At 45.8% G+C, this 26,229-nt stretch overlaps 3 protein-coding genes across 3 annotated transcripts in view; 1 reads left to right on the top strand and 2 right to left on the bottom strand.

The window, feature by feature from the left end:
* Nucleotides 1-26,229, bottom strand: part of LOC309550539 (uncharacterized protein) — a gene marked incomplete at both ends in the record, with an annotated part of 1,004,737 nt that overhangs the window by 180,195 nt on the left and 798,313 nt on the right. The gene's annotated exons all lie outside the window — the stretch shown is intronic.
* On the bottom strand, nt 4,526-8,835 carry LOC309546992 (putative nuclease HARBI1; the record flags this gene model as incomplete). Its single annotated transcript, XM_082246763.1, has 2 exons — nt 4,526-5,317; nt 8,398-8,835. 2 exons carry the CDS (start codon nt 8,833-8,835, stop codon nt 4,526-4,528), a joined length of 1,230 nt encoding a protein of 409 aa, XP_082102889.1.
* LOC309547084 (uncharacterized protein) lies at nt 12,079-15,564 on the top strand (the record flags this gene model as incomplete). The annotated part of the gene is made up of 3 exons (XM_082246872.1): nt 12,079-12,197; nt 12,285-12,386; nt 14,679-15,564. The coding sequence occupies exons 1-3, from the start codon at nt 12,133-12,135 to the stop codon at nt 15,562-15,564; spliced, it is 1,053 nt and encodes a 350-aa protein (XP_082102998.1). The 5' UTR covers nt 12,079-12,132.

Here is a 26,229-nt window from a genome sequence, read left to right on the forward strand (position 1 = left end):
CCTACAAATATCCGCCAGTAGCTCAATTGAAATAGGACGCCTGCTATCCACCACAGCTACTGCTTTCCTATACCCCTTCAATGCCTGTTGCACTGAAAAATATGCTGTGCAAGCTCGGAAACCCTTCAGGCGGCAGAAAAAAGAAATGCCCGCCAGCGTTTTCCTCACATAACTGTAAGAGTATTCCTGCTGAATCAATGATGCCACAAACTCAAGAACCAAAACCTCCTCCGGGCAACCATCCATCCGACCCCTTGCTTCCGTGAAGGTCAACCAGTTCCTCCAGGCAGCAGAATAGCTCACCCAGGTTTTAGGAGCCACCGATACCTCAATCGCTCTCCTGATCAAATCCCAACAATCTCCCATACATGGCTTGGGCATTCGGTACCCCTCACGTCCGCCTCCGGCAACAGCTGGCGAAAATGGTCCATCTGAAACCGAGATAATGCGTCGGCCAGATTATTCAGCACTCCCGGTGTGTACTTAGCCTTCAGCCATATGTTAAGTTGTAAACATAAAAGAACAATTCTCCTAAGCACTTTGATCACAAAGACGGATTTTGAGGATAAACAGTTTACTGCGAACAAGACCCCTTTGTTATCCGTCTCAACTAAAAGTCGTCTATTCGCAAAAAAAAAAACTCACCCCATAACTCTAAAGCCACCAGTATCGTAAACAGTTCCAACAAAACCACCGTTTTCGTCAAACCTTCTCGTTTCCATGAGTCAGGCCACTCAGCACAACTTCAATGTGTCTGCCATATAGCCCCAAAACCTTTAGAGCCCGCCGCGTCCGTGAACAAGTGAAAATCCGGAGCAAAAACAAAATCTGCTTGAAAAAACGAACGACCATTATATTTGTCAAAAAATTCAGCCCAGACCAATAGGTCCTCCTTCAAGGCTCCATTCATCCTGATATGGGCAAACGGGGATTTCAAGCCTGACATAGAAAGGTAGAGACGCCGTGAAAAAACCCGGCCCATAGGCATAATCCTGCATGCAAACGCCAGCAGGCCTAGAAAGGACTGCATTTCCTTCAACAGTACCTTTTTCCTAGCCAAAAACAGCCTAGTAAGAGATCTCAATCTTTCCAGCTTATCCATTGGCAAACGAAACTCCATACAATTGGTATCAATATGGATACCTAGAAAGACCATCTCCGTGGCAGGTAAGCAAGTCTTTTCTTCCGCCAACGGAACCCCAAATTCCTCCGCAATCTCCCGGAAATTCTGCAACAATTTTAAACAATCCTCCGTTCCAGGCTGACCGACAAACAAAAAGTCGTCTAAATAGTGCATCACTCCCGCGCTACCCGACATACAGGACACCACCCAGTGTAAGAAAGAAGAAAACGCCTCAAAATACGCACAGGACAGCGAGCATCCCATCGGAAGGCTTTTATCGAAATAGTACAAACCGTCCAACTGAAAACCCAGGGAATTAAATGCCAATGGTGACACTGGTAACAGCCGAAAAGCGGACTTCACGTCCGCTTTTGCTAGCAACGCCCCTCGGCCAAAAGTTTTAATTTTCGCCACAGCTTCCTCAAACGTAGCATACGATACGGAACACAAATTCTCATCAATATCGTCGTTAAGCGAACTTCCCAACGGGTAAGAGAGATGATGAATAACCCGAAACTCGTTCGGCTCTTTCTCAGGGACTACTCCCAAGGGGGAAATCCGAAAATTATCAAATGGTGGATGCTCAAAAGGGCCTGCCACCCTACCCAATTCAATTTCCTTACCAATTTTATCCCGGACCACCTGTGGGAAATTCTCAACAGACTTCAAATTGCTCACTTCCAAACACCCTTCCCCTGAAAAGGAAGGCAAAGGAAAGCCATTCTCAAAGCCATCAGTGAGGAAACGCGCCTTCTCCCTGTTTGGGTAACTGTCCAACCATGGCCGCATTCTTTCCAGCCTCACAGGCGTGCAGGCTTTTTGGAAAAATATCCTTTTGTGATTGCGACCCTGAAGCAGCATTTTTCCTGAAGCATTTAACTACTGGATGCGGGCCCGCACAAAAAGAACATTCGTGCTTATAGCGACAGGACGCATTCCAACGGCACTGACTGTCGTTGAACGCAAAACAGCATCCCTTGCGATATGCTACTGCCTGATTACTAGGTAGTGGTTGTCTAGTCACAGCCTGCCTCTGAGGGGAAATCAAATTCAACCAAAGGCCCACGTCCTTCATACCCCACCTTAGAGAGGGGTGGACAGATAGCTTCTGACGAAACGACTCGTCATAGTAGTACCAGCCCAATCCCCCAAAACCCTTATAGGCTTCCAGTACATGATCAAGGTGTTGAAATAAGCCCCCGCACCTTTCAGGGTGCCTTTCCGCCATTACCCCGGAAAAAATGCAAAATGCTTGCAACCAGTTATGAAATGACCTGGGGGCCCCCCTGCGCCTCTCCTCCTTCTGTTTTTCTTCCCTCCTATCCAACTTAATCGACAAATCCTTATGCGTAGGCAAAAGTGATAATATGTCGACAAATTCCCCCTTCCATATTTTTTCCTTGACCCCCAAGCCCAGGTGGTAACCCAGAGGCGACATTTCACAAGGCATCGCATCCTTCATGCAAGCCTCTGGTACACTACAACCCGCCTGTAATGGTGTCTGCACAGAAAACATATTAGAGTCATTAGCAACATTATGGTCAACATGCAAACACAAACGGTTAATAACAGGGGGAATAGAGACAGTGGACACAGCAGGCGAAAACACAGGTTCACAGTTTGCCAGCTGCTGTGCAGACATAGGAGGAGCAGAAGGAGCAACATGGGAAAAGGACTTCACAATGGACGACAAAGAGTTAATTTAAAGCAGACAAATTATGCATTTCTGATAACTCACCCACCGCTGGGGGCGAGACAGCTTGCTGTCCCACCTCTCCCAGCAGCGCTGTAGCAGCTGTTCCATTTGGTCATTGTTGTACTGCAGCCGAGCCAGCAGCAGGTGTCGCCCTGACATTCACAGGGATAGCTTGTGGTGGTGATGGCAGCCGCCCTCTTGCCACCTCATGGTTCGCTGTTATAGTCTCAGTCCGCCCTCCCCCGCCCCTTCTAGGAGACAGGGAGGCTCGTCTTCTTTTCCTTGATGCTCGGCGCATGCGCCCTTGCGCCGTCTTCGCCGCCATGACACCGCATGGCGGCCTGCCCGCCGCTTCACTGACATGCTTCTCCGGCGTCTTCTCCCTCTCCGGGGCCCGGCTTCTTCTAGCTCTGGTCAGGCATCCCGGAGCGTCCGCAGGCGGCTCAGCTCTAGCCTCCATCACTGTAGGGGAAACTGTATTCACAGCTGTGGCCAGCTCCTGCTGCGGAACCTCTTCAGGCATATTAAGGCAATGCCTCAGCCAGGCCTCTCCACCTTCACTCTGCCTTTTCTATGAGCTGTCAGGTAAGCAGACACAACTTTCCTCGGTGTGCTCTTCGGTGCAAAGGGAAGAACTCCAGACTGCACCAAACTTAAATAGCCTCTGCTCCAGCCACTGGAATATTCCTTGATAACTGATTGGCCATTACCTGCTACCTCTAGCCAGGTATAATTTAACCACATAAATGCCTAATAATAACCACAGCAACCCTATGAATCTAAACCTTAACTGCTTACAGGTGGGGTGGCCACAATTCCACACAAGTGGCCACATACTGTGCCCCCTTATATATTATCTCTGTTCAGCAGAGACCAAACAATCGTAAAATCATTTATGGGTAGTCTGATTGCACGCAAGTTGGTCAATTGATGAGCTTGGGTACAACCAGCCTGTCAGTTTTTTTCATTTAAACTATTGCCAGCGGAGAGAGCTTCTATCAATAATACCTGTTTGTTCTCCCGGTGGCAGGAATGGCATTCCCGCTCCTCCCTCCAGTAGAACACAACGATGCAACAGTCTGTGAGGATTGTGCATTCATACGATTTTTCATTTTGTAGGATAGACACAATTGCACCGTCTGTGGCCTACACTCCCAATGCACAAGTGTGTTATTTACATTTGGGACCATATCATGTCCTGTGTATTAATGATAATGTTTGATCAAACTAAACTAGATGGCTGTAACACAATTCTATGAATCGAAGCATATGACATCAATCGTGTACCTCCTGACAGTGCAGTATGCTATGTACAGCCACACCTAAATAGTGCAATGTTGACTTTTTTGAATAATGTTATTTAAATTTTTTTTTTTTTTGGAAAAGAATCAGAGCAAGAACATAATGTATGTAACCTTTATTCTTTGAGAAAAGTGTTTGAATAAAAGTGGTTCAAAAATGCAATGATTCCTCACTTCAATAAAACACCTTTGTCATTGAAATGTGGTATATGCGAATGTCACTTCTCATAAGTACCCGCTATGGAAAAGACACTTGAGCAGTTTCTTTCACCCTTTTATTTTTCAACATGCAAGAAATTGATTCAAAACAGGCAAGTACAAGATCACATATGATAACATAACAGCTGTACAAACTTAAATGGACCATGTAGCAAAGATGTTTTCTGACACATACAGTATAGCATTCTACATGTCATTCTGCCAGCTCACTGCACCGATTCCATTGAAATATGCCAGGTAATCCAGCCTGCTTTGCCGAGCCCTTTGGGTTGGTAGCCTGGAAGGCACTCGGTCCACAGAAGTCAGTCCAGCAAGGCACTCCTGCCCTTCCTCGCGGTTGGATATTCCAGATCTATCACCTTCCCGATCTGGTGCTGATGCAGCATACCCCTGTACATGGCGGCGGAGGTAGTTATGAAGGACACAACATGCCAAAACAACAGTATCCACTTTATACATTGCCAAGTTAATGGCAGTTTGAAAAATGCGGAATCTGTTGGCCAGTATTCCAAACGCATTTTCTACAACCCTGCGTGCACGTGACAGCCTATAGTTGTAGATCCTCTGCTCTGTGGTCAAGCCACGCATGGGGAAAGGTTTCATCAAATGTTCTCCTAATGCAAACGCATCGTCCGCTATGAAAACGAAATTGAGACCTTCCACATTCTGAGCATTTGTTGGTAAATTCAGTGCCTCGTTCTGGAGGCGCTTATAGAACTCGGTTTGCTCAATAACACTGGCATCTGAGTGGCGCCCATTTGTACCTATATCTAAGTATAGGAATTCGTAGTTAGCGTTCACAACTGCCATCATGATAATACTAAAGAATCCCTTGTAATTATAGTAATAAGATCCGGAGTTGGCAGGTGGGGTAATGCGTACATGCTTCCCATCTATCGCACCTCCACAGTTTGGGAAGTTCCACATTTCATTAAAGTTTTTGGCCACCTCCAACCATTCCTCTGTGTTCTCGGGGAACTGTAAAAACAAATAAAAAAATATATAAATCTGTGCGCTGCCGACAGAAAACGGTTAACAACTATTATGATCATGCAGTGTGCCCAGAATATTCTCTCCTGACAATCCAAGGTCGTGAGTATGTTGGTGAATACACCGGACCCTCCACCTCACCAATGTGCTCCCCCAAATCAGAAACACTCACCAAAAATCTGGTCAACAAGCGCCTGTAACATCAGCCTATCACAGGCTTAGAAACGATCTCCTCAGGAATTAACCAGGAGCGCTGGCACTTGAACCGTCTCAATCAGATCAATTCTTGTGGTATACCCACAGAAGGTTCCAATCAAACAGGGGTGGTACATGTGGAGATAATAACTCACATAGGGCAATATTGCATGGCTAAAACACCGCTTTATTATCCAAAAGAATACCCCCAGTAGCTGATGCACTTACAAATTAACAGAACAAAGCAAGCTTGTCATAAAAGATGAGGCATAACCTGCGTGCAGAGGCCGGTCCCGGTAGTAGCAGTTCGCCGCTGGTACCAAGCGATGGCGAGCCTCGGGTGCAGCATCAGACGCCGGTCTGCCTCGTGACCGCGTGACCACGCTCTGACGCGTTTCGTTAGGAAGTAACTTGGACTTTATCCCAGTGGACTGCATTTATATATATATTTTTTATGCTCTTAGCGCTGCTAGTGTGTTGTAGTATATCTTGTTTGTGATATTATTATATATGCACCTTTATTGTATGTCATTTCATTTATAGCAGCAGCTTTGTTAGATATACTGTTTGTATTAAACATTCATATATCTTTTATACAATAGATTTTAAGGTACCTGTTACATAGTTACATAGTTACATAGTTAGTGAGGCTGAAAAAAGACACAAGTCCATCCAGTTCAACCTATGTGTGTGTGTTTGCTTTTAACCGTACATTATATACCCCTGTATGTTGTGGCCTTTAAGGTGTCCATCCAATAGTTTTTTGAAACTATCAATGCTCCCCGCTGATACGACTGCTTGCTGAAGAGAATTCCACATCCTTACTGCTCTAACAGTGAAGAACCCCTTACGCACTTTAAGGTTAAACCGCCTTTCCTCTAGTTTTAGTGAGTGGCCACGTGTCTTATTGTATTCCCTTACTCTAAATAGTTTGTTCCTTATGCTCGGGTCGCCAGTACAGTATTTGTACATTGATATCATATCCCCCCTCAAGCGTCTCTTCTCCAGAGAGAATAGGTTCAGTGCTTGTAGTCTTTCCTCATAGCTGATGTCCTCCATTCCCCTAATTATTTTTGTTGCCCTTCTCTGGACTTTCTCCAGTTCCAGCACATCCTTCCTGAGGACCGGTGCCCAGAACTGGACAGCATACTCCAGATGTGGCCGGACCAGAGTCTTGTAGAGTGGAAGAATAATCTCTTTATTTCTGGAGTGAATCCCCTTTTTTATACAACCCAGTATTCTGTTGGCTTTGCTTGCAGCGGCTTGGCATTGCATGCCACTTCCAAGCCTGTTGTCTACCAGTACCCCCAGGTCCCTTTCCATCCTAGACTCACCCAGAGGTTCCCCCCCTAGTGAGTAGCTTGCTTTCTGGTTTCTGGCCCCCAAGTGCATTACTTTACATTTTTCTACATTAAATCTCATCTGCCATGTAGTTGCCCACCCCGTTATTTTGTTCAGGTCTGCTTGCAAGATTTCCACATCCTGCATAGAAGATATTGGCATGCCTAATTTAGTATCATCTGCAAATACTGAGATTGTACTAGATATCCCCTCCTCTAGATCATTTATGAATAAATTAAACAGGATTGGTCCCAGGACAGAACCCTGGGGGACCCCACTTTCCACACCCGCCCAATCCGAGTACTCCCCATTAATCACCACCCTCTGTACTCTCCCCTGGAGCCAGTTCTCTATCCAGGTACTCACCTTATGGTCCATACCTACCTTCCTTAGTTTGTACAGTAAGCGTTTGTGGGGAACGGTGTCAAAGGCCTTTGCAAAGTCCAGATACAACACATCCACAGGCTTACCTTTATCTAAGTGGCAGCTCACTTCATCGTAGAAGGTTAATAGATTGGTTTGGCATGAACGATTTTTCATGAATCCATGCTGATTACTACTTATAATACCGTTTTCATTACTAAAGTCTTGTATGTGGTCCCTTATCATCCCCTCCAAAATTTTGCAGACTACAGATGTTAGGCTGACCGGTTTATAGTTACCCGGGATATATCTCGGCCCCTTTTTAAATATTGGTACCACGTTGGCTTTTTTCCAATCAGCTGGCACCATACCTGTCTGTAAACTATCCTTAAAGATCAAGAATAATGGTCTGGCAATCACCTGACTGAGCTCATTTAGAACCCTTGGGTGCAAGCCATCCGGTCCCGGGGATTTATTTATGTTAAGTTTCTCTAGTTTAGCTCTAAGTCTATCCTCTGTTAGCCATGGCGGCACTTCCTGAGGTGTATTATTTAGTTCGGCCTTACAAGCGGGGTTCATGTAGCCCCCCGATTCCTTTGTGAAGACTGAAGAAAAGAAATTATTTAACACTTCCGCCTTTTCTCTGTCCTCAGTGGCCATTTTTCCTTTATCATCTTTTATGGGGCCAATGTGTTCTGGCCTCGCTTTCTTACTGTTTATATACTTAAAGAATTTCTTGGGGTTCTTTTTACTCTCCTCCGCTATATGTCTCTCGTGTTCTATTTTAGCCGCCCTGATTTCATCTTTACATTTCTTATTACACTCTTTGTAATGCTTAAATGCTGCCAATGACCCCTCAGTCTTGTATTTTTTGAAGGCCTTTTCTTTAGCTCTAATATACATTTTTATGTTGGAGTTTAGCCACCCAGGGTTTAGTTTTGCTCTTTTAAATTTATTTCCCAGTGGAATGCACTGGCCCACCCCCTTGTTAAGTATGCTCTTGAAGCACTCCCATTTTTCCTCCGGCGCTGTATTTTAGCGCCGGTTGAGCAGGTGTTTATAGTCCCTCGTAGTGCCCCGCCTACTTGCTCCTTTTTTTGGTTAACAACTATTATTTTAGAAAATTGCAGTTGGTATTGGTAATATCTGAGAGTAATTAGAAAAATTACCTTTATGTATTCCTTCTGTAGAGCAGTAATCAGCGCCTTGCAGGTCTCAGGAATGATCTTTCCAAGGGCCTGCGGGGATATTCCAGTTGTGAATTTTAAGTCCTGCAAGCTTCTTCCTGTTGCCAGATACCGCAGGGTGGCTATCAGCCTTTGTTCTGCACTGATTGACTCACGCATGTTTGTGTCCTGCTTCTGTATCCGGGGAGTGACAGATGACAGGAGATGCTGGAAGCAGTCATCATCCATTCTTAAATAATTGCGGAAATCATCCGGATTGTTCTCCTGAATCTCACGGATGAGATGCATGTGTGAGTACTTAGAACGGTTGAGGAGCCATTCCTTACTCCACGATCTTCGTCTTCTCTGTTGTTTTTGCTTGAGAACGTTCTGGATAGCCAGAACGCCTAGCATAGCAACTGGAAGGCTGGTATCCTCCATCTTTGCAGGTATCAGACAGAACGTGCGAGGGAACGAGTGAAATAACGCGGCAACACACGAACAATCTGAACAGCTCGTCACGAAGGCACTCAAGGCGTGGTTAGAGGGGTCACACGCACATTACATCATTTCCTCTCACACGCTACAGCGTGGTTACGCATACCGGAAGCTAAGAATTATCGTCTGAGAAAATTCGTATCGTTTATTATTGAGAGCTGCTAGAATCCGAAAAAAAACGGATGGAACGTCGCCCGATTTTCGGATCGTGTGTACTGGGCATAAGTATTAGGCTCCTTCTTTTGGACAATGCCCAACGGAGAGATCCTAAAGTCACAAAAAGGAGGATAAGCAAAAGGGCCGGCAAACCTTCCTAATTCCAATTCTTTACTCACCTTTTCAGCTACCACGGATTCAAGGCTATACACTGACTTTAAATTTTCAACAATTTTGCAACCATGCCCAAAAAATCTAGGCAAAGGAAAACCATCTCGGAAACCCTCAATTAGGAGGGTGGCCTTCACCCTGTCTGGATACCGCTGAAGCCAAGGGAGCATGGCGGAGAGCTTCACCGGGGTTACTGCCTTTTTGCACAGCACCTGCAGACTGGTTCCCTTGACTTTTGAAACATTTTGCGATGGGGTGGGACCCAGAGCAAAAGGCGCATTCATGCCTATATTTGCACGACCCTGGCCACCTACACACAGATTCGTTGACACACAGATTCGTTGTAGTTGAAACATACACCTTTCCGAAATTGGAAACCTGTGGCAGGGGGCTGGGTCTGCTGATTGGGAAAAGGCTGCCTCGAGAATATTGACCTTTGTGGAAGAAAAATATCCAACCAAAGGCCGACATCCTTAACACCCCACTTCATGGTTGGCTGAACCGCCAATTTCTGGCGGAAAGCCACATCGTATTGAAACCATGAAGTTCCCCCAAAACTCTTGTAGGCTTCCAGTATCATATCAGCATGTCTGAAAAGACCAATGCTCTTGTCAGGGAATCTTTCACACAGTACAGAAGAAAAAATAAAAAATCCCTGCAACCAATTGTTAAAGGACTTGGAGATAGGACGCCTCCTCTCATCCTCGTCCCGTTTATCATTTTTGGACACAAAATCCCTGGCTGAGGGTAAAAGAGATAAGACATCAATGAAATTGCCTTGCCAAATCCTCTCCTTGACGGCCTCAGATAAATGAAATCCCAAAGGAGAGACCTCACAAGTAATTGCCTCCCTTAGGGCCGTTTCAGGAAGATTCTGAGACTTCGCCAAAAGATAAGCATTTGACACTTCAGAGTGCAAGCTCTGCGGCCTAGTGGGGTTAACTTCTAAAACGTCAACTGGGGGAACCCACACATCCCTAGGAGAAGGTGAAGGCTGAACAACAGCAGCATGAGTGTCAAGGATTGTTTTAAAATTGTTAAGAAAACCCTGAAGTAGACTCGTAATAGCTGGCTGAACGGCACTCTCAGAGAAAGCAGTGCTACCAATCGCTTGCTCTGCCCCCCCCTGGGTAACCTCAGCGGGCTGTGAGCTAAGTGTAGGGGTCTTGTCAAGATTGAGAAAAGTCTCCTCACCTGCCCCATCCTGTGAGCTCCGCTCCGGACTCCCTGTTCTGCTGGGTCCCGGCTGTCGCCGCCTGCGACCTCGATCCGTTACCCCGAGCGGGCCTCCGGGCAGCACGAGTCCTTGTGGAATCGACTCCCACCCTCCCGGCGCGCCTGGCGTCTGCCGGAGGGGAGAAGCGACGGCGCGGGGTGCGCCTCCTCTTCGCCGGTCCGGCCTCCGGACCGGCTCTTCCGGGTGTGACACCCCGCTCGATGACGTTGACGTCTTCCGGGCTCACGGGCGATGACGCTCTTCCTCTTCCATCAACCGCGTGACCCGTTCCGCGTCCTCCGTCCCTTCCGGTCGCATCTCGCGATGTCATCCCGGTCCGTTCACCGCCCGACGAGTCTTCGGGTCCCGCGACGAGCGGCAGCTCCAGGCACCTCCGGAGCCAATCATCGCCCCCGTCTTCACCGGCGCGCTCTATCAATCTTCGGAGCAGGCTCATCTTCACTGGGCGCTGGAACCGGTAAGTCGATCTTCAATCCCTTCCCGACGAACCGCTGGGCCAAAGTCTTCTTCTCTTGACCGACACCGCTGGGCAAACTTCTATCCTCTTCGGAACGAGAAGCGGGGCTGTCTTCTTCCGACTTCGGGAGAGAAGCTCCGGAGTATCTTCTTCCGAGACAGGAAACGCTGCGCTGTCCGCTCTACCACTTCACAGAAACCGCTGAGTTGTCTTCTTTCTTCTTCTGTGCAGACGATGTGGAGAATCCGTCCGTGAGGGTACCCCTTAAATGGCTTAGCTGGAGACCCCTTGACCAATCAAAATCCTGACCTCCCAGCAGGAAAAACAGGATAAAACAGGTAAGGGGCTTATTCTCCCCAGTTACTCGGGCAGCTACTGTTACAACTATTAACCAATCAGCTTAAACTAATAGCTGACAGGCGAAAACTGCCTAACAACTAAGTCTGCATCTATCCTGACTGTATATTAACCCTTACCTGCCACTGCCCCATAAACAAAATGGGCTATTGAGCCCCTTTTCTTTTTATTCCACCTGTCCCCAACAGCCCACCACGCGGCCTGTTCAACACAAGTACTAAGATGAGCATTTTTAAATGTCCAATGCAATGTCGGATAAGTGAATGCAATCTACCCTATATAGACTATCTAAACCTTCCAATTCAATATGCCTGAAGGACAGAATACCTATAGATTTAAGCAATTTTTCAAGTGCCCTGTTCAATCTTTTTCTTATTCTCTCAAGAGGTTTCAAGGAACGATATTTAAACCATTTGGCTCCGTTCACATGTCAGCGTTGGCGTTTTTCAGGCGTTTTTCCAGCCTTGTTTTGGCGTTTTTCAGGCGTTTTTTCAGGCGTTTTTGCAAGCGTTTACAAGCGTTTTACAGGCCTTTTTAATGGCGTTTTTTATAGGCGTTTTTTGTGTAGTGACTTGGCCAATGAAAAGCATTGTTTTTTTTTTACAAAATTTGCAAAGGAACCTCCTAGGGACCTCCTCCCCTGCATTGGACCTCCCAGGGACCTCCTCTTCTTCATTTTGTGGTGTTCTTTTTTGAATGTGTGAGTTCTCTGCTGCTTAAAATGGACGACAATGAACGAGGATTTCTGTTTTGTGCATCACTTGCACTTCTGATGCTGGAGGAAGAGAAGGAAGAGAGTAATCGACAATACTGGGTCCATCCTGTGATTGCTAATCGGCGACAGCGTGGCCAGTTCTGGGCAATGTATGATGACCTTCGTGTGCACGAGGACAAATTTTTTCAATACACACGGATGTCAGTAAAAAGGTGTGTTCATCTCCTAATATCCTCAATAAGCTTGTACTATGTATGATAAATTATTTGCCCACTAACAATCAATATTATATTGTACAGTTTTGATGAGTTGCTGGAGTTACTCTCTGCACATCTTCAGCGACAAGACACTGATTTTCGTGACTGTATTCCACCTGTGGAAAGGCTGATCATTACACTGCGGTAAGCAACAACCCACGTCCCCATCCCCTCTCAAACCCCATCTCCCTCACCCTACTCCACTTACAATCAGTGCCACGTATTAGTGCCACGAATAAGTGTCCACCAGTGCCACGTATCAGTGCCACGAATAAGTGTCCACTAGTGCCACGTATCAGTGCCACGAATAAGTGTTCACCAGTGCCACGTATTAGTGCCATGTATTAGTGCCACGAATAAGTGTCCACCAGTGCCACGAATAAGTGTCCACCAGTGCCACGTATCAGTGCCACGTATTAGTGCAACGAATAAGTGTCCACCAGTGCCACGTATTAGTGCAACGAATAAGTGTCCACCAGTGCCACGTATCAGTGCCACGAATAAGTGTCCACTAGTGCCACGAATAAGTGTCCACCAGTGCCACGTATCAGTGTCCACCAGTGCCACGTATAAGTGTCCACCAGTGCCACGAATAAGTGTCCACTAGTGCCACGTATCAGTGCCACGAATAAGTGTCCACCAGTGCCACGTATTAGTGCCACGAATAAGTGTCCACCAGTGCCACGTATCAGTGCCACGTATCAGTGCCACGAATAAGTGTCCACCAGTGCCACGTATCAGTGCCACGAATAAGTGTCCACCAGTGCCACATATTAGTGCCACGAATAAGTGTCCACCAGTGCCACGTATCAGTGCCACGAATAAGTGTCCACCAGTGCCACGTACAAACACCTCCCTTCCCACCCACCATGTGCACCCGCAAGAGTGTCACTGGTTGGAATCCCAACCACGACACTACCTGCCTGGAGTTTGTATGTTCTCCCTGTGCCTGCGTGGGTTTACTCCCACACTCCAAAGACCTCCAACCTCCTCCCCCTTGTCCTCTACCCCAGGTATTGCTGATCCTGTGGCCCTGCAGCTGTTGCAGAACTAAAAGTCCCATTAACCATTGCAAGCTGCTGACAGTTACAAGCATGAGACTCCCAAAGGCGGAGCTATGATGTGATTTTTAGTCCCACAGCAGATGGAGGGCCACAAGTTGAGCATCCATGCGCTACCCCCTATGAATAAGCCATGCTATACCCCGTATGAATAAGCGACACAAACACAACATTTGTACTTGTGGTACATTTTTTTAAATTTTTTTAATATGCTTAATTGCATAGAACTCTATGCTAAGTAATAAAAACTGTTGAACACAGGAGAGTGTCCTGAGTAAACCTGAACGTTGCAACCAATTCCTTTTTTATTAGAAAACTGTAGAAAAAAAAATTCACAAATTATGAAAAGTAAGAGAAGGGGAGCTTGGGCATACATTTTCAAACATTGCTCCCTGTGGATTATAGTATGTGGATGGAGCAGAAGAGGTGTTTGGGTAATGCGGAAGACCGGAGTAGGGAGGTGGTCGTGTTGGCGGTGGTGGTGCTGGTGTGAATGTGGATGGTGCGTGGTGGTAAGTACGAGGTGGAGGACAGGTCATTTGGGAAGGTGCTGAGGTCATTTGGGAAGGTGCTGAAGATGGGCAGGGTGGGTCATCTGAGGGGATGAAGGAGGAAATACAATCAAGGATTGCCTTCCTCATGGCTATCTGCCTCGATTCTGGCACCTTGTCCACAAATGGTTCTAGACTTTTGAGGAACATGACTGTGGGTTTTTCCTCCCTTCTTTGCGCAAATTGCGACATCATGCTGACTACTTGGTTGTATCTGTCATTCCTTCGTCTAGGGGCCCTTGTGGTGGCTCGCCGTAGTGTAGCAGCAGGGGGGGGGGGAAGCATTTCAGGGCTGGCAGATGGTCTGTTATTGGTTGGAATTTCACTGGGTGTTGATACCTCTGCCAATGGTCTTTCTTCTAATTGCATTTCTGTAACTGTCATGTCTGGAACTGGCATTTCAAAGGAGGGAGATGCCATGTCCGGTACTGCCATGTCCGTTAATGGCCTTTCTGCTAGTTCTTGACTTGGTAGTTCTTGACTTTCCTCTGCTGCATACATGTCGTCCTCTTCTTCATGAGCTGTGTTGCTCCAGGAACTTTGGGTACTGTGGAAAAAAAAACATGCTCTAGAATGTCTGCATGCATACTTCATATGTAACTTTCAAAGTAACATGACCTACTTGTTCATTTGTAATGAAGGCCACAGAAAGTCCAGGTCTCTCGCGTGTATGTATTGCGGCGGTTCTTCAGCTGCCTGCCCACTACGGAATTCTCTTAACTGGCGCTTGTAACGGGCGTAAGCGTCCTTTAAGCCTTTCCATTTTTTTTGAGTAGAAAAACTGTAAAAAAATAATTATGTATTTCTTTTTTCTTTTTCTACAGGTACTTAGCAACTGGTCAATCCCTGGCCAGTTTACACTTTGCATTTATGATTGGGAAATCTACAGCTAGCTACATTATACGGGACACTTGTGCCAAAATCTGCAATGTCTTACATGATGTGGAGATGGCACAACCTAAGGAGGACGAGTGGCTCTCAATTTCTAAAGTCTTTTGGGAAAGATGCAATTTCCCAAACTGTGTAGGAGCTATAGATGGCAAGCATATACGAGTAATTAAACCAGTTGACAGTGGCACAAAATATTTTAATTATAAAAAATATTTCTCTTTTGTTCTATTGGTGGTCGTGGATGCCAATTATTGCTTCCGCTACATTGATATTGGCTCTTACGGGAGTAGTTCGGACTCCAGCATCTTTGCGCATTCTACTTTTGGCCAGATGCTGCGTAACAATAACCTAGACCTACCTGATAACAATCCACTACCGGGAACCAATGGTCCACCTGTCCCCTATGTGTTTGTTGGGGATGAAGCGTTTGCACTTCATGAACACCTTCTAAGGCCATACTCAAGCCGAAACCTCAATGTGGAGAAGAGGGTGTTCAACTATAGGCTAACCAGAGCTAGGAGAGTGGTTGAGTGTGCTTTCGGCCTGCTATCAAACAAATGGCGATTTTTACACAGCGTCATAAATCTCAACATGCAAAACGCAATATGCGCAGCCAAGGCAGCGTGCATCTTACATAATTTTGTAAGGAAGCGGGATGGCGTGTGCTTCGAAGATGCTTTAATGCACACAATGCAGAGGGCACAATGGAGCGGGAGTCGTGGAAACACAACTGGTGCATATGTTCGAGATACCTTCAACAACTTCTTCATGAACACAGGACAGTTTCCATGGCAAATGAAAATTGCTAATGACAATTGATAAGTGACAATCTCTGTATTGATGTGCATTAAATAAATTTAAAGGTATCATTTCAAATAAAGGTATTATTGCAATCTAACATTCTGTATTGGTGTGCATTCATGGTATCATACAAAGTGCTTATTTGTGGTGTCATGTGACCAGGGATTTTGTTTGTGCAATTAAACTACAAGGTCAAAAAGGGTATAACCAGAGCGAGAGCATTATTAAAAAAAAAACAACCCCCTGTACTCCATTCACACTACTCCGACTTTTCGGGCGACTTCTCAAGTCGCCCCAAGACACTGATTGGTGGCACTGATACGTGGCACTGGTGGACACTGATACGTGGCACTGATTTGTGGCACTGATACGTGGCACTGGTGGACACTTATATGTGGCACTCATATGTGGCACTGATATGTGGCACTGGTGGACACTGATTTGTGGCACTGATACGTGGCACTGGTGGACACTGATACGTGGCACTGATTTGTGGCACTGATACGTGGCACTGGTGGACACTTATATGTGGCACTCATATGTGGCACTGATATGTGGCACTGGTGGACACTGATTTGTGGCACTGATACGTGGCATTGGTGGACACTGATTTGTGGCACTGATACGTGGCACTGGTGGACACTGATTTGTGGCACTGATACGTGGCACTGGTACGTGGCACTGGTGGACACTTATTTGTGGCACTGGTGGACACTGATTTGTGGCACTGATACGTGGCACTGGTGGACACTTATTTGTGGCACTGATACGTGGCACTGGTGGACACTTATTTGTGGCACTGATACGTGGCATTGGTGGACACTGATTTGTGGCACTGATACGTGGCACTGGTGGACACTTATTTGTGGCACTGATTTGTGGCACTGATACGTGGCATATGGTGGACACTGATTTGTGGCACTGATACGTGGCACTGGTGGACACTGATTTGTGGCACTGATTTGTGGCACTGGTGGACACTTATTTGTGGCACTGATTTGTGGCGCTGATACGTGGCATTGCTGGACACTGATTTGTGGCACTGATACATGACACTGGTGGACACTTATTTGTGGCACTGATACGTGGCACTGGTGGACACTGATTTGTGGCACTGATACATGGCACTGGTGGACACTGATTTGTGGCACTGATACATGGCACTGGTGGACACTGATTTGTGGCACTGATACATGGCACTGGTGGACACTGATTTGTGGCACTGATACGTGGCACTGGTGGACACTGATTTGTGGCACTGATTTGTGGCACTGGTGGACACTTATTTGTGGCACTGATTTGTGGCGCTGATACGTGGCATTGGTGGACACTGATTTGTGGCACTGATACGTGACACTGGTGGACACTGATTTGTGGCACTGATACATGGCACTGGTGGACACTGATTTGTGGCACTGATACATGGCACTGGTGGACACTGATTTGTGGCACTGATACGTGGCACTGGTGGACACTTATTTGTGGCACTGATATGTGGCACTGATATGTGGCACTGGTGGACACTGATTTGTGGCACTGATACGTGGCACTGGTGGACACTGATTTTTGGCACTGATACGTGGCATTGGTGGACACTGATTTGTGGCACTGATACGTGGCATTGGTGGACACTGATTTGTGGCACTGATACGTGGCACTGGTGGACACTGATACGTGGCACTGGTGGACACTGATACGTGGCACTGATACGTGGCACTGGTGGACACTGATTTGTGTCACTGATGTGGCACTGATACGTGGCACTGGTGGACACTGATTTGTGTCACTGATTTGTGGTACTGATACATGGCACTGGTGGACATTGATTTGTGGCACTGATTTGTGGCACTGGTGGACACTGATATGCAATGCAACACATATCTCCCCCCACATACATGCTGTTGTAAAGATGCAGACATGAAATCAGACACAAGGCAAGACATGCAGAACACATTGAACACTTACCTTTCTCATGCTGCTGCTTCTTGCTCAATGTCGACCACCCTGAAATAACTTTGGCAGCTATTTCCTCCCATGCCCTCTGCCTCTTATTCCTGTTCTTATAATGAATATTTTTAGTGTCATAAAGACAAGGAAAAGTCAGGATAAGTGTTATAAAAGCTTCTGCTTCTAACAAGAAATTGCTTTCTTCCATGTTGCCGGAAAATGTGCTCACAGAGGCGTGCCAAGGGGGTGGAGAGCTGGGTGGAGATTTGTGCTGTTTGAGCTGATCAGGAGCAACAAAACGCTTGTAAAACGCCTGTGAAACGCCAAATAACACTTTACATTGATGTCTATGGGACAAAACGCCTGTGATCTGCCCAAAAAGAAGCTCAAGTACTTTTTTGAGCGTTGGGCGTTTTCCTTAGGGCGTCAAAACGCTCAGATGTGAACAGGGGTCATTGCAATGAATGGGATTTGTCTTGTTGGACGTTTTGAGAGCTGATCAGTGAGCAGAAAAACGCTCCAAAAATGCCCAAAAACGCTGACATGTGAACGGAGCCTTTTAATTTTGTAACAACCTCAGAAATAAAACAGAACTATGTTTGGGTAATCAAATTTAACTTCTAAGTCATCTCGGATGCCAAAAATGAGGTCTAACGTCTTCAAATGACCGATGTCGTTACCTCCCAGTGTAATTAAAATGTCTGGGTGCGGCAATAACTGCAATAACCTGTAAATTTCAAATCTAAACTCAGCCCAAACCATACCTCTTACTAAACCAATGAACCTCAAAAATTGCAGGGTACAATCCGAGGTTTTCTGTGTAGACCCTCTTCCTAGCTCACTTTTGTGCCCAATGTATGTAGGAATGGCCCAATATCCAAACCTTGCGCTTGACTCCTGAAATGATCAATAAAAGGCATTAGGACGAATATACGTAAGGTAGCTATTTGATTTCCATCTACCTATTTTTTTAACCAGCTCACCTTCCATACCCAATCTAGCTGTTTCTGTTGCAGCTCCGATTCTAAACAAATGAGTTGTAAACTTAACATTGCTTAAATTTAACATTTTCAAACACTTATTCAAAACAGAAACAAATTGGGTACTTAGAGGTTTAGAAGCTAGGAGTAGCCGCGCTTAGTCAATTAAAGGCAGCCAGTACATGGGTAAGATCAGACCATATAGGATAAATAACAAAAGTGTACAGCGCCAAACCAATAAATGCAAGCAAATGTCATAGATTAATAAGAAAGTCCATAATAAATAGATATTAACAAGTGGGGAAACCAGATGATGGTGAGAATAAAAGGGTATCCAACAACAAGGGACTTCTTTTCACAAACGGTGTAACACCAGGTACTCTTAATAGGGATGTCTCCTTACCAGAACGTTTGAACCCCGGTTAGGATAGGTCAAACGAGCATTTGTCGAGATGACGAACTCTGGACATATAATACACATCCGGTGGTCAATGGCACTCGGTCCGTGAAAAGTAATAACTCCAAACACCTCCTAGTGCTCTTCGGTAGGATGGTTTGAATATACCTCCGAAACAAAGGAGACTCGAATGGTGCAGTACCTTAAATTTATTGTTAAAATGGTAAAAAGTAAAAAACTCACATGTCAGCAGATGATACAAACATGATGCACAAAATGGCCGCGGCTGTGGGCGTGTCTACATGCGGGCGTGGCTGACGCGTTTCGTCATCAAAGATGTTGTCAAAGGCAGGTTGACAGACCTTAAGAGGTTTCCCTGATTCGTGAATGAATAAATATTTACCCACCGGAGGCATTATTTGCACTAACATTTTTAATAAAGCTACAGGACAAACTTGAGAGCCACAAATAAATTTAAACTTAACCATTTACCTACGCCTAATTGATCTGTTTCAGAATGTCTAACTAAAATACTAACGCTGGAATCAAACATTTTTACGTCAGAAAATAGTAAACCCGAAACCCCATACCTACCGTTAGGGACTAGCTAGGAGATTCTAAGAGCAGCAAAAAAAAAAACGCTGCTTTTAATAAAACCGACTCATAACTAGAAGAACAAACACCTTCCGAATCTAAACATAGCTTATATAGGATTTCAATAGTGATAGGTCTCCTATTATCAACGCGAAAATTACCCCTTTTAGTGCTGCCCGCGCTTGCATTCCGGCTGTGTGGAAACAACAATCTGCCCCCAAAGTTTTGTAATGGCTTGCCAGGGTGAACGAACTCGAGCACATGGAGGATCTGACATCTAATCTTCGAGGGCAAGGGAGGCTCTCAAGACTAGGTGGATACATTGGAACCTATTTAGTGTCTCCGACGAGTATCTGCCCTACTCTGACCCTCCATAGGGAACTGGTGCCGCTTAGGTCGTTGCTACTTTTGAAGCCCGTTTTGGGCGTCCTTGCCAGTCAGATCCCTTCGAGAATCCCTCCCATCCCACCTTGGTTGGCGTGGGGGACGGGGGACAATCGACCCTTTTTTTCCCCTTTCCCCTTCCCTCTTCCCTTTCTTCTTTCGCAGTCCTTTTTTCTATCTCTCTTACAGCATCTTTCCTTTCCTTCTCCACTTTCACACTTGGAAACCAAAAAATAAAACAAAACCTTGGGATGCACACAGGCCCAGGCCTCTACCCACTTGAGAGTTTAATCTTCTCTGTTGTCCATCACTAGTTGGTTTTCTGGCTTGACTTCGGAGACGGCCTTCCCAGGGCGAGTTTGCCTCACTCACGCGGAGGGCCCTGGGAATAGCGCGTACTCTGCGCAATTTTAATTTAAAGCAATGTTTCACCTTTATATATTTTTCATACTATACGCTTTTGTTTAACCGCACTTTCGTGTTGTAATGGAAGACCTGTTTCATTTATCTGCATATTTGCTTGATATTTGTATTGTACTCTTTAAATAATAATAATAAAAAAAAAAATTACCCCTTTTGTAACCCCTCAAGGCTTGTTTCACAGAGAAAATTTATAAACAAGAGGGAAGGTTGCGTATTTTTACAAAAAAATGATACTCCGTATAGGATCTTATGAAAATGAGCCCAAGAGTACCGCCTTTCAAATAAGGAATTCAAAAAAGATAAAGCAAGACTTTCTGAAAAAGTACTAGCAGGCTGAAGAAGCAAGTTTTAGATGTGATAACCACATAAACCAAGCTGATTGATATCCAGCTAATGTAGCAGGTGCTAAAGAGTTCTTGATGTTCTCCACAATCAGTCCTAAATCAGATCCCAGTGGTGAGGAGGGCAGGGAGATCCCGACAGATCCGCTTCTGTGAATAGATGAAAAAAAGATCCATCTGGAAGCGAGATAGAGAATCCGCCAGCACATTATCCTTACACGACACAAAAGAAGCCTTAATCCAAATAACAAAATAAAGACATTTTGATACCAAGTAACGTATCGTACTAGTGACTGGTGGAGACTTGGAGGACAAGACAGTTGATTGGGAAAAGGACTCCTATGTTGTCCGTTCTCACCATAATGCGCCTATTCCTGAAATTGTGGCCCCATAATTCTAAGGCCAGAACTATAGGAAATAGTTCAAGCAGAACTATATTACGAGTATAACCCAGGCCTTTCCATCTGGCGCACCATGATGCGGCGCACCAAATGAGTACGCCATATGGCGGTGAAACCTTTGGAACCAGCTGAATCCGTAAAAAGAAAAAATTCCTTTTCCAAAAATGAATTGCTCTTGCCATACAGTCTTGCCATTAAAATAAAAAAGAAACTGGGTCCAGACTAATAAGTCCCGCATATCACTGGAAATTTTTACGTGAGCTGAGGGAGATTTTAAAGCAGAAATAGAAGCATATAGTCTCCTGAAGAACAACTTACCTACTCTAACCACCCTTGATGCAAACGCCAGTAAACCTTAAAGAGAGCATCAGCGATCTCCGAAGCTTCTCGATCTTCTCTTCCGGCAGACTAAATTCCATTTTTTCTGAATCAATAGTAATGCCTAAAAAATCGACGCAAGTAGAAGGCCAAACTTTTTTCTTGGGCCACAAAGGGATGCCAAATTTTTTACAAATAATGAAAAAATTGTTTAACAATAGAATACAACCAGAGGATGCAGCGGGCCCCATAAACAAAAAATCGTCCAAACAATGTACTAAAAATTGAGAACCTGTTTCATACCCTATCACCCATTCTAAGAATGAGGAAAAGCACTCAAAATAAAAACAGGAAAGGGAACATCCCATTGGTAGGCATCTGTCAAAATAATAATTTCCTGCAAAATAAAAACCTAAAGAGTTAAAACAATAAGGATGTATAGGTAATGCGGAATTAATATCTGTTATTGCTAATAAAACTCCTTTGCCCAGGCTCCTAAGCTTGACCAAAGCATCTTCAAAAGTGGTATATTTAACAGATGCCATGTCCTCATTTATTTCGTCATTAAATGAATTACCTTTTAGGAAAGGAAAGATGGTGTATCAGTCTATAAGAATTGGGTTCTTTCTTTTGGACTATCCCTAAAGGTGATATTCTAAAATCCTTGAAAGGAGGGTTTGTGGAAAAGGCCCAGCAAACCTCCCTTCCTGGATCTCCTTTTGTATCTTTGTAGCCACCAGGGCCGGTGCAACCACCAGGCGGACCAAGCGGCCGCTTGGGGCGGGCAGGTCCGCAGCCGGGGATGGGGCGGAAAAATTAACTTTTTTTTTTTTTTTATTTTTTTAATGATTAGCCCCGAATCACTCCCAAGGCGTGGGGTTGGTCGGGGCTAAATACTCAGCATAACATCCATCTAGTGATTGGTGGGGCAGCCGCAAAGAAAGAGTGGAGCTGTCAAAATGAAGAATTGATGTCGGGGTGGGCGAGGCCGAATGTGGGGCTCCACCCCCTTGTTCCAAATATGCAGGCAGCCTGAGAGCCAGGGACTCAGGAGAAGAGCTCCACCATGGCACCGCCTCCTTGACCCCGCCCCCCTGAAGAGACGAGAAAGAGCGGGCGCAGCATACCCTGCACATGCACTTCCAGCATGGACCCGTCCTCTGAACAAGATTGAAAAAGAACACAACATTCCTCCTCAACTGTGAGTCAGACAGTGCAGTGCCTCAGCTGCTGGCAGATTTCTTTGCAGACTCGATGTAATGGGGACAAGGAGAGAGCAGAGTGAGTCAGACTCACTGACTGTCAGTACTATTTGTAGAGTCAGTGGGGAAGAAAAAGACAGATATTGGAGAAAATGAGGGGATGCCTGCCCTGGGATGCCAGAAAGGAGCAAAGTCTCAGCAGTGCCATAAAAAAAAGAATTCTGTCTGGAAGAGAAATAGGGAAGTAGCAGTCTCTGTATTCTCTCCCTGTTCCCTATCTCTCTTCCAGACAGAATTCTTGTTTTATGGCACTGCTGAGACCTTGCTCTCTCTGGCATCCCAGGGCAGGCATCCCCTCATTTTCTCCAATATCTGTCTTTTGTTCCCCACTTTTCTCTAATAAACAGCACCCTGCTCTCTTCTATAAAGAATTGTGAGTGTATGTCCTCACGTGAACGCACCTAGGATTCTAATAAAGTGTATATGTGCAATTTTGATAAATGAATAATTGTAATTTAAATAATTTTTCTTGAGCTGCTAGTCAAAAACAAGGAGTAGTTGTGTGCTTGGTGAGTGAAGGGGGGAGACAGCACTCAAAAGATACCACAATATCCTTAGGGCTCCTTTCACACAGAGCGGACCGCATTGCGATCCGCTACGGCACTTTTTTTTTTTCACGGAGCGGATGACACTTGTGCGTGCTCCTCCCCTTGACTACTTGGGCGGAGCTTCATCCCGGGCGCGACGTCATCCAGAGGCCGGCCCGGGCAAGTGCAGTGGCCGCGGCATGAGGAGGAAGGTCTGGGTCCTGAGAGACTGTCTGCTCATCAATGCAACTCTTCAGTCCTGCCTATCAGTGCCCCTCAACAGTGCCACCTATCAGTGCCACTCAACAGTGCCGCCTATAAGTGCCCCTCAACAGTGCCACTCAACAGTGCTGCCTATCAGTGCCCCTCAACAGTGCCACTCAACAGTGCCACTCAACAGTGCCACTCAACAGTGCCGCCTATCAGTGCCCCTCAACAGTGCCCCTCAACAGTGCCGCCTATCAGTGCCCCTCAACAGTGCCGCCTATCAGTGCCCCTCAACAGTGCCGCCTATCAGTGCCCCTCAACAGTGCCGCCTATCAGTGCCCCTCAACAGTGCCACTCAACAGTGCCGCCTATCAGTGCCACTCAACAGTGCCGCCTATCAGTACCCATCATCAGTGCCGCGGCATCCAGTGCTCTGTGTATTATGCTGTCCTAATTCAGCACTCTGTGTATTATGCTGTCCTAATTCAGCACTCTGTGTATTACGCTCTCCTAATCCAGCACTTTGTGTATTACGCTCTCCTAATCCAGCACTCTGTGTATTACGCTCTCCTAATCCAGCACTCTGTGTATTACGCTCTCCTAATCCAGCACTCTGTGTATTACGCTCTCCTAATCCAGCACTCTGTGTATTATGCTCTCCTGAACCCAGCACTCTGTGTATTACGCTCTCCTGAACCCAGCTCTCTGTGTATTACGCTGTCATAATCCAGTGCTCTGTGTATTACGCTCTCCTGAACCCAGCTCTCTGTGTATTACGCTCTCCTGAACCCAGCTCTCTGTGTATTACGCTGTCCTGAACCCAGCTCTCTGTGTATTACGCTGTCCTGAACCCAGCTTTCTGTGTATTACGCTGTCCTGAACCCAGCTCTCTGTGTATTACGCTGTCCTGAACCCAGCTCTCTGTGTATTACGCTGTCCTGAACCCAGCTCTCTGTGTATTACGCTCTCCTGAACCCAGCTCTCTGTGTATTACGCTCTCCTAATCCAGCACTAAGTGTATTACGCTCTCCTAATCCAGCTCTCTGTGTATTACGCTGTCCTGAACCCAGATTTCTGTGTATTACGCTGTCCTGAACCCAGATTTCTGTGTATTACGCTGTCCTGAACCCAGCTCTCTGTGTATTACGCTGTCCTGAACCCAGCTCTCTGTGTATTACGCTCTCCCGAACCCAGCTCTCTGTGTATTACGCTCTCCCGAACCCAGCTCTCTTTGTATTACGCTCTCCTTAACCCAGCTTTCTGTGTATTACGCTCTCCTGAACCCAGCTTTCTGTGTATTACTCTCTCCTGAACTCAGCTCTCTGTGTATTACGCTCTCCTGAACCCAGCTCTCTGTGTATTACGCTCTCCTGAACCCAGCTCTCTGTGTATTACGCTCTCCTGAACCCAGCTCTCTGTGTATTACGCTCTCCTGAACCCAGCTCTCTGTGTATTACGCTCTCCTGAACCCAGCTCTCTGTGTATTACGCTCTCCTGAACCCAGCTCTCTGTGTATTACGCTCTCCTAATCCAGCACTCTGTGTATTACGCTCTCCTAATCCAGCACTCTGTGTATTGCGCTCTCCTAATCCAGCACTCTGTGTATTGCGCTCTCCTAATCCAACACTCTGTATTACGCTCTCCTATTCCGGCTATCTGTGTATTACGCTCTCCTATTCCGGCTATCTGTGTATTACACTCTCCTAATCCAGCACTCTGTGTATTACGCTCTCCTAATCCAGCACTCTGTATTACGCTCTCCTAATCCAGCACTCTGTGTATTACGCTCTCCTGAACCCAGCACTCTGTGTATTACGCAGTCATAATCCAGTGCTCTGTGTATTACGCTCTCCTGAACCCAGCTCTCTGTGTATGATAAAAGATAAAGCTGTGGCACCATATGCTGATATCCTTCCTTTTTTTTATTATGCAAAGGTTACATACAGTTGTGGGTTACATACAAAGGTTACATACAGTTATTGAAAGAAACATTTTTGCAAGGGAGGTGGGTGGCCGTTGGGGGGGGCGCCAAAATGGAGCTTCGCTTGTGTAGGCAGAAATCCTTGCACCGGCCCTGGTAGCCACAATGTCTTGCAGGGCAGATACGGACTGTAAACTGTTAAAAAGCACCCAACCTTTACCTTTAAAACTTGGTAGTATGAAACCGAATTGAAAACTGTGACAGTACTAACCGTCACTATGATTTAAAAAATCAGATACTTGGTGGTTTGGATTGTTTCAAATGGGCCTGTATTTACGAGTGATGGTAACGTGTATTGTACTGCAATGTCAGCCATGTCTTCATATAGAGATGTGAAGGTTTTAATCCTACACTGGGAGACTTAGACTGTTCTTGACTGCTAATGTCTTCAGCTCAGCCACTTGTCGTCCACACATTGTTAAATATGTTAATACTGTCTGTGTTTTGAGATGGAATGTGTATTGTGCTAAGCATTCCTGTTCCATTGTTACATGTTAATGACCTTGCATTGTTCTGGCCAGATAATTAGTTTAGGGTTATTTTTTGCCTGTTTACAAATCTATCTGCATATGCTAATGCAATCAGACTCACATTACCTGATAGTGTATATAATGTGTTTGTGTGGGTTTAATAAACAGTTCTTCTTGATACCCTCAGCATAGAGTTTCATCTCATGTTTGTGGGAGAAGGCTATACCAGCTCTATCTCTCTTCTGCTTGGATCGCTAAATCACTAGCTCTGGTAAGAGCGGTTCCTGCTCTACTCCACAGCATCCCTCCCACTAGGGGGAAGAGAACATCTCTGGCGGCGAAACCCCTCTTTCCATGGGGGCGGGCGCTACAAAAACCTTTTAATTATGAGCTGGGCCTTCCCCTTGTCTGGGTAAATTCTGAGCCATGGCAGCATTTCTTGGAGCCTCAC

This window comes from Pelophylax lessonae (genome assembly GCF_965119305.1).
Source record: "Pelophylax lessonae genome assembly, chromosome: 1".
In the NCBI taxonomy this organism is placed as follows: Eukaryota; Metazoa; Chordata; class Amphibia; order Anura; family Ranidae; genus Pelophylax; species Pelophylax lessonae.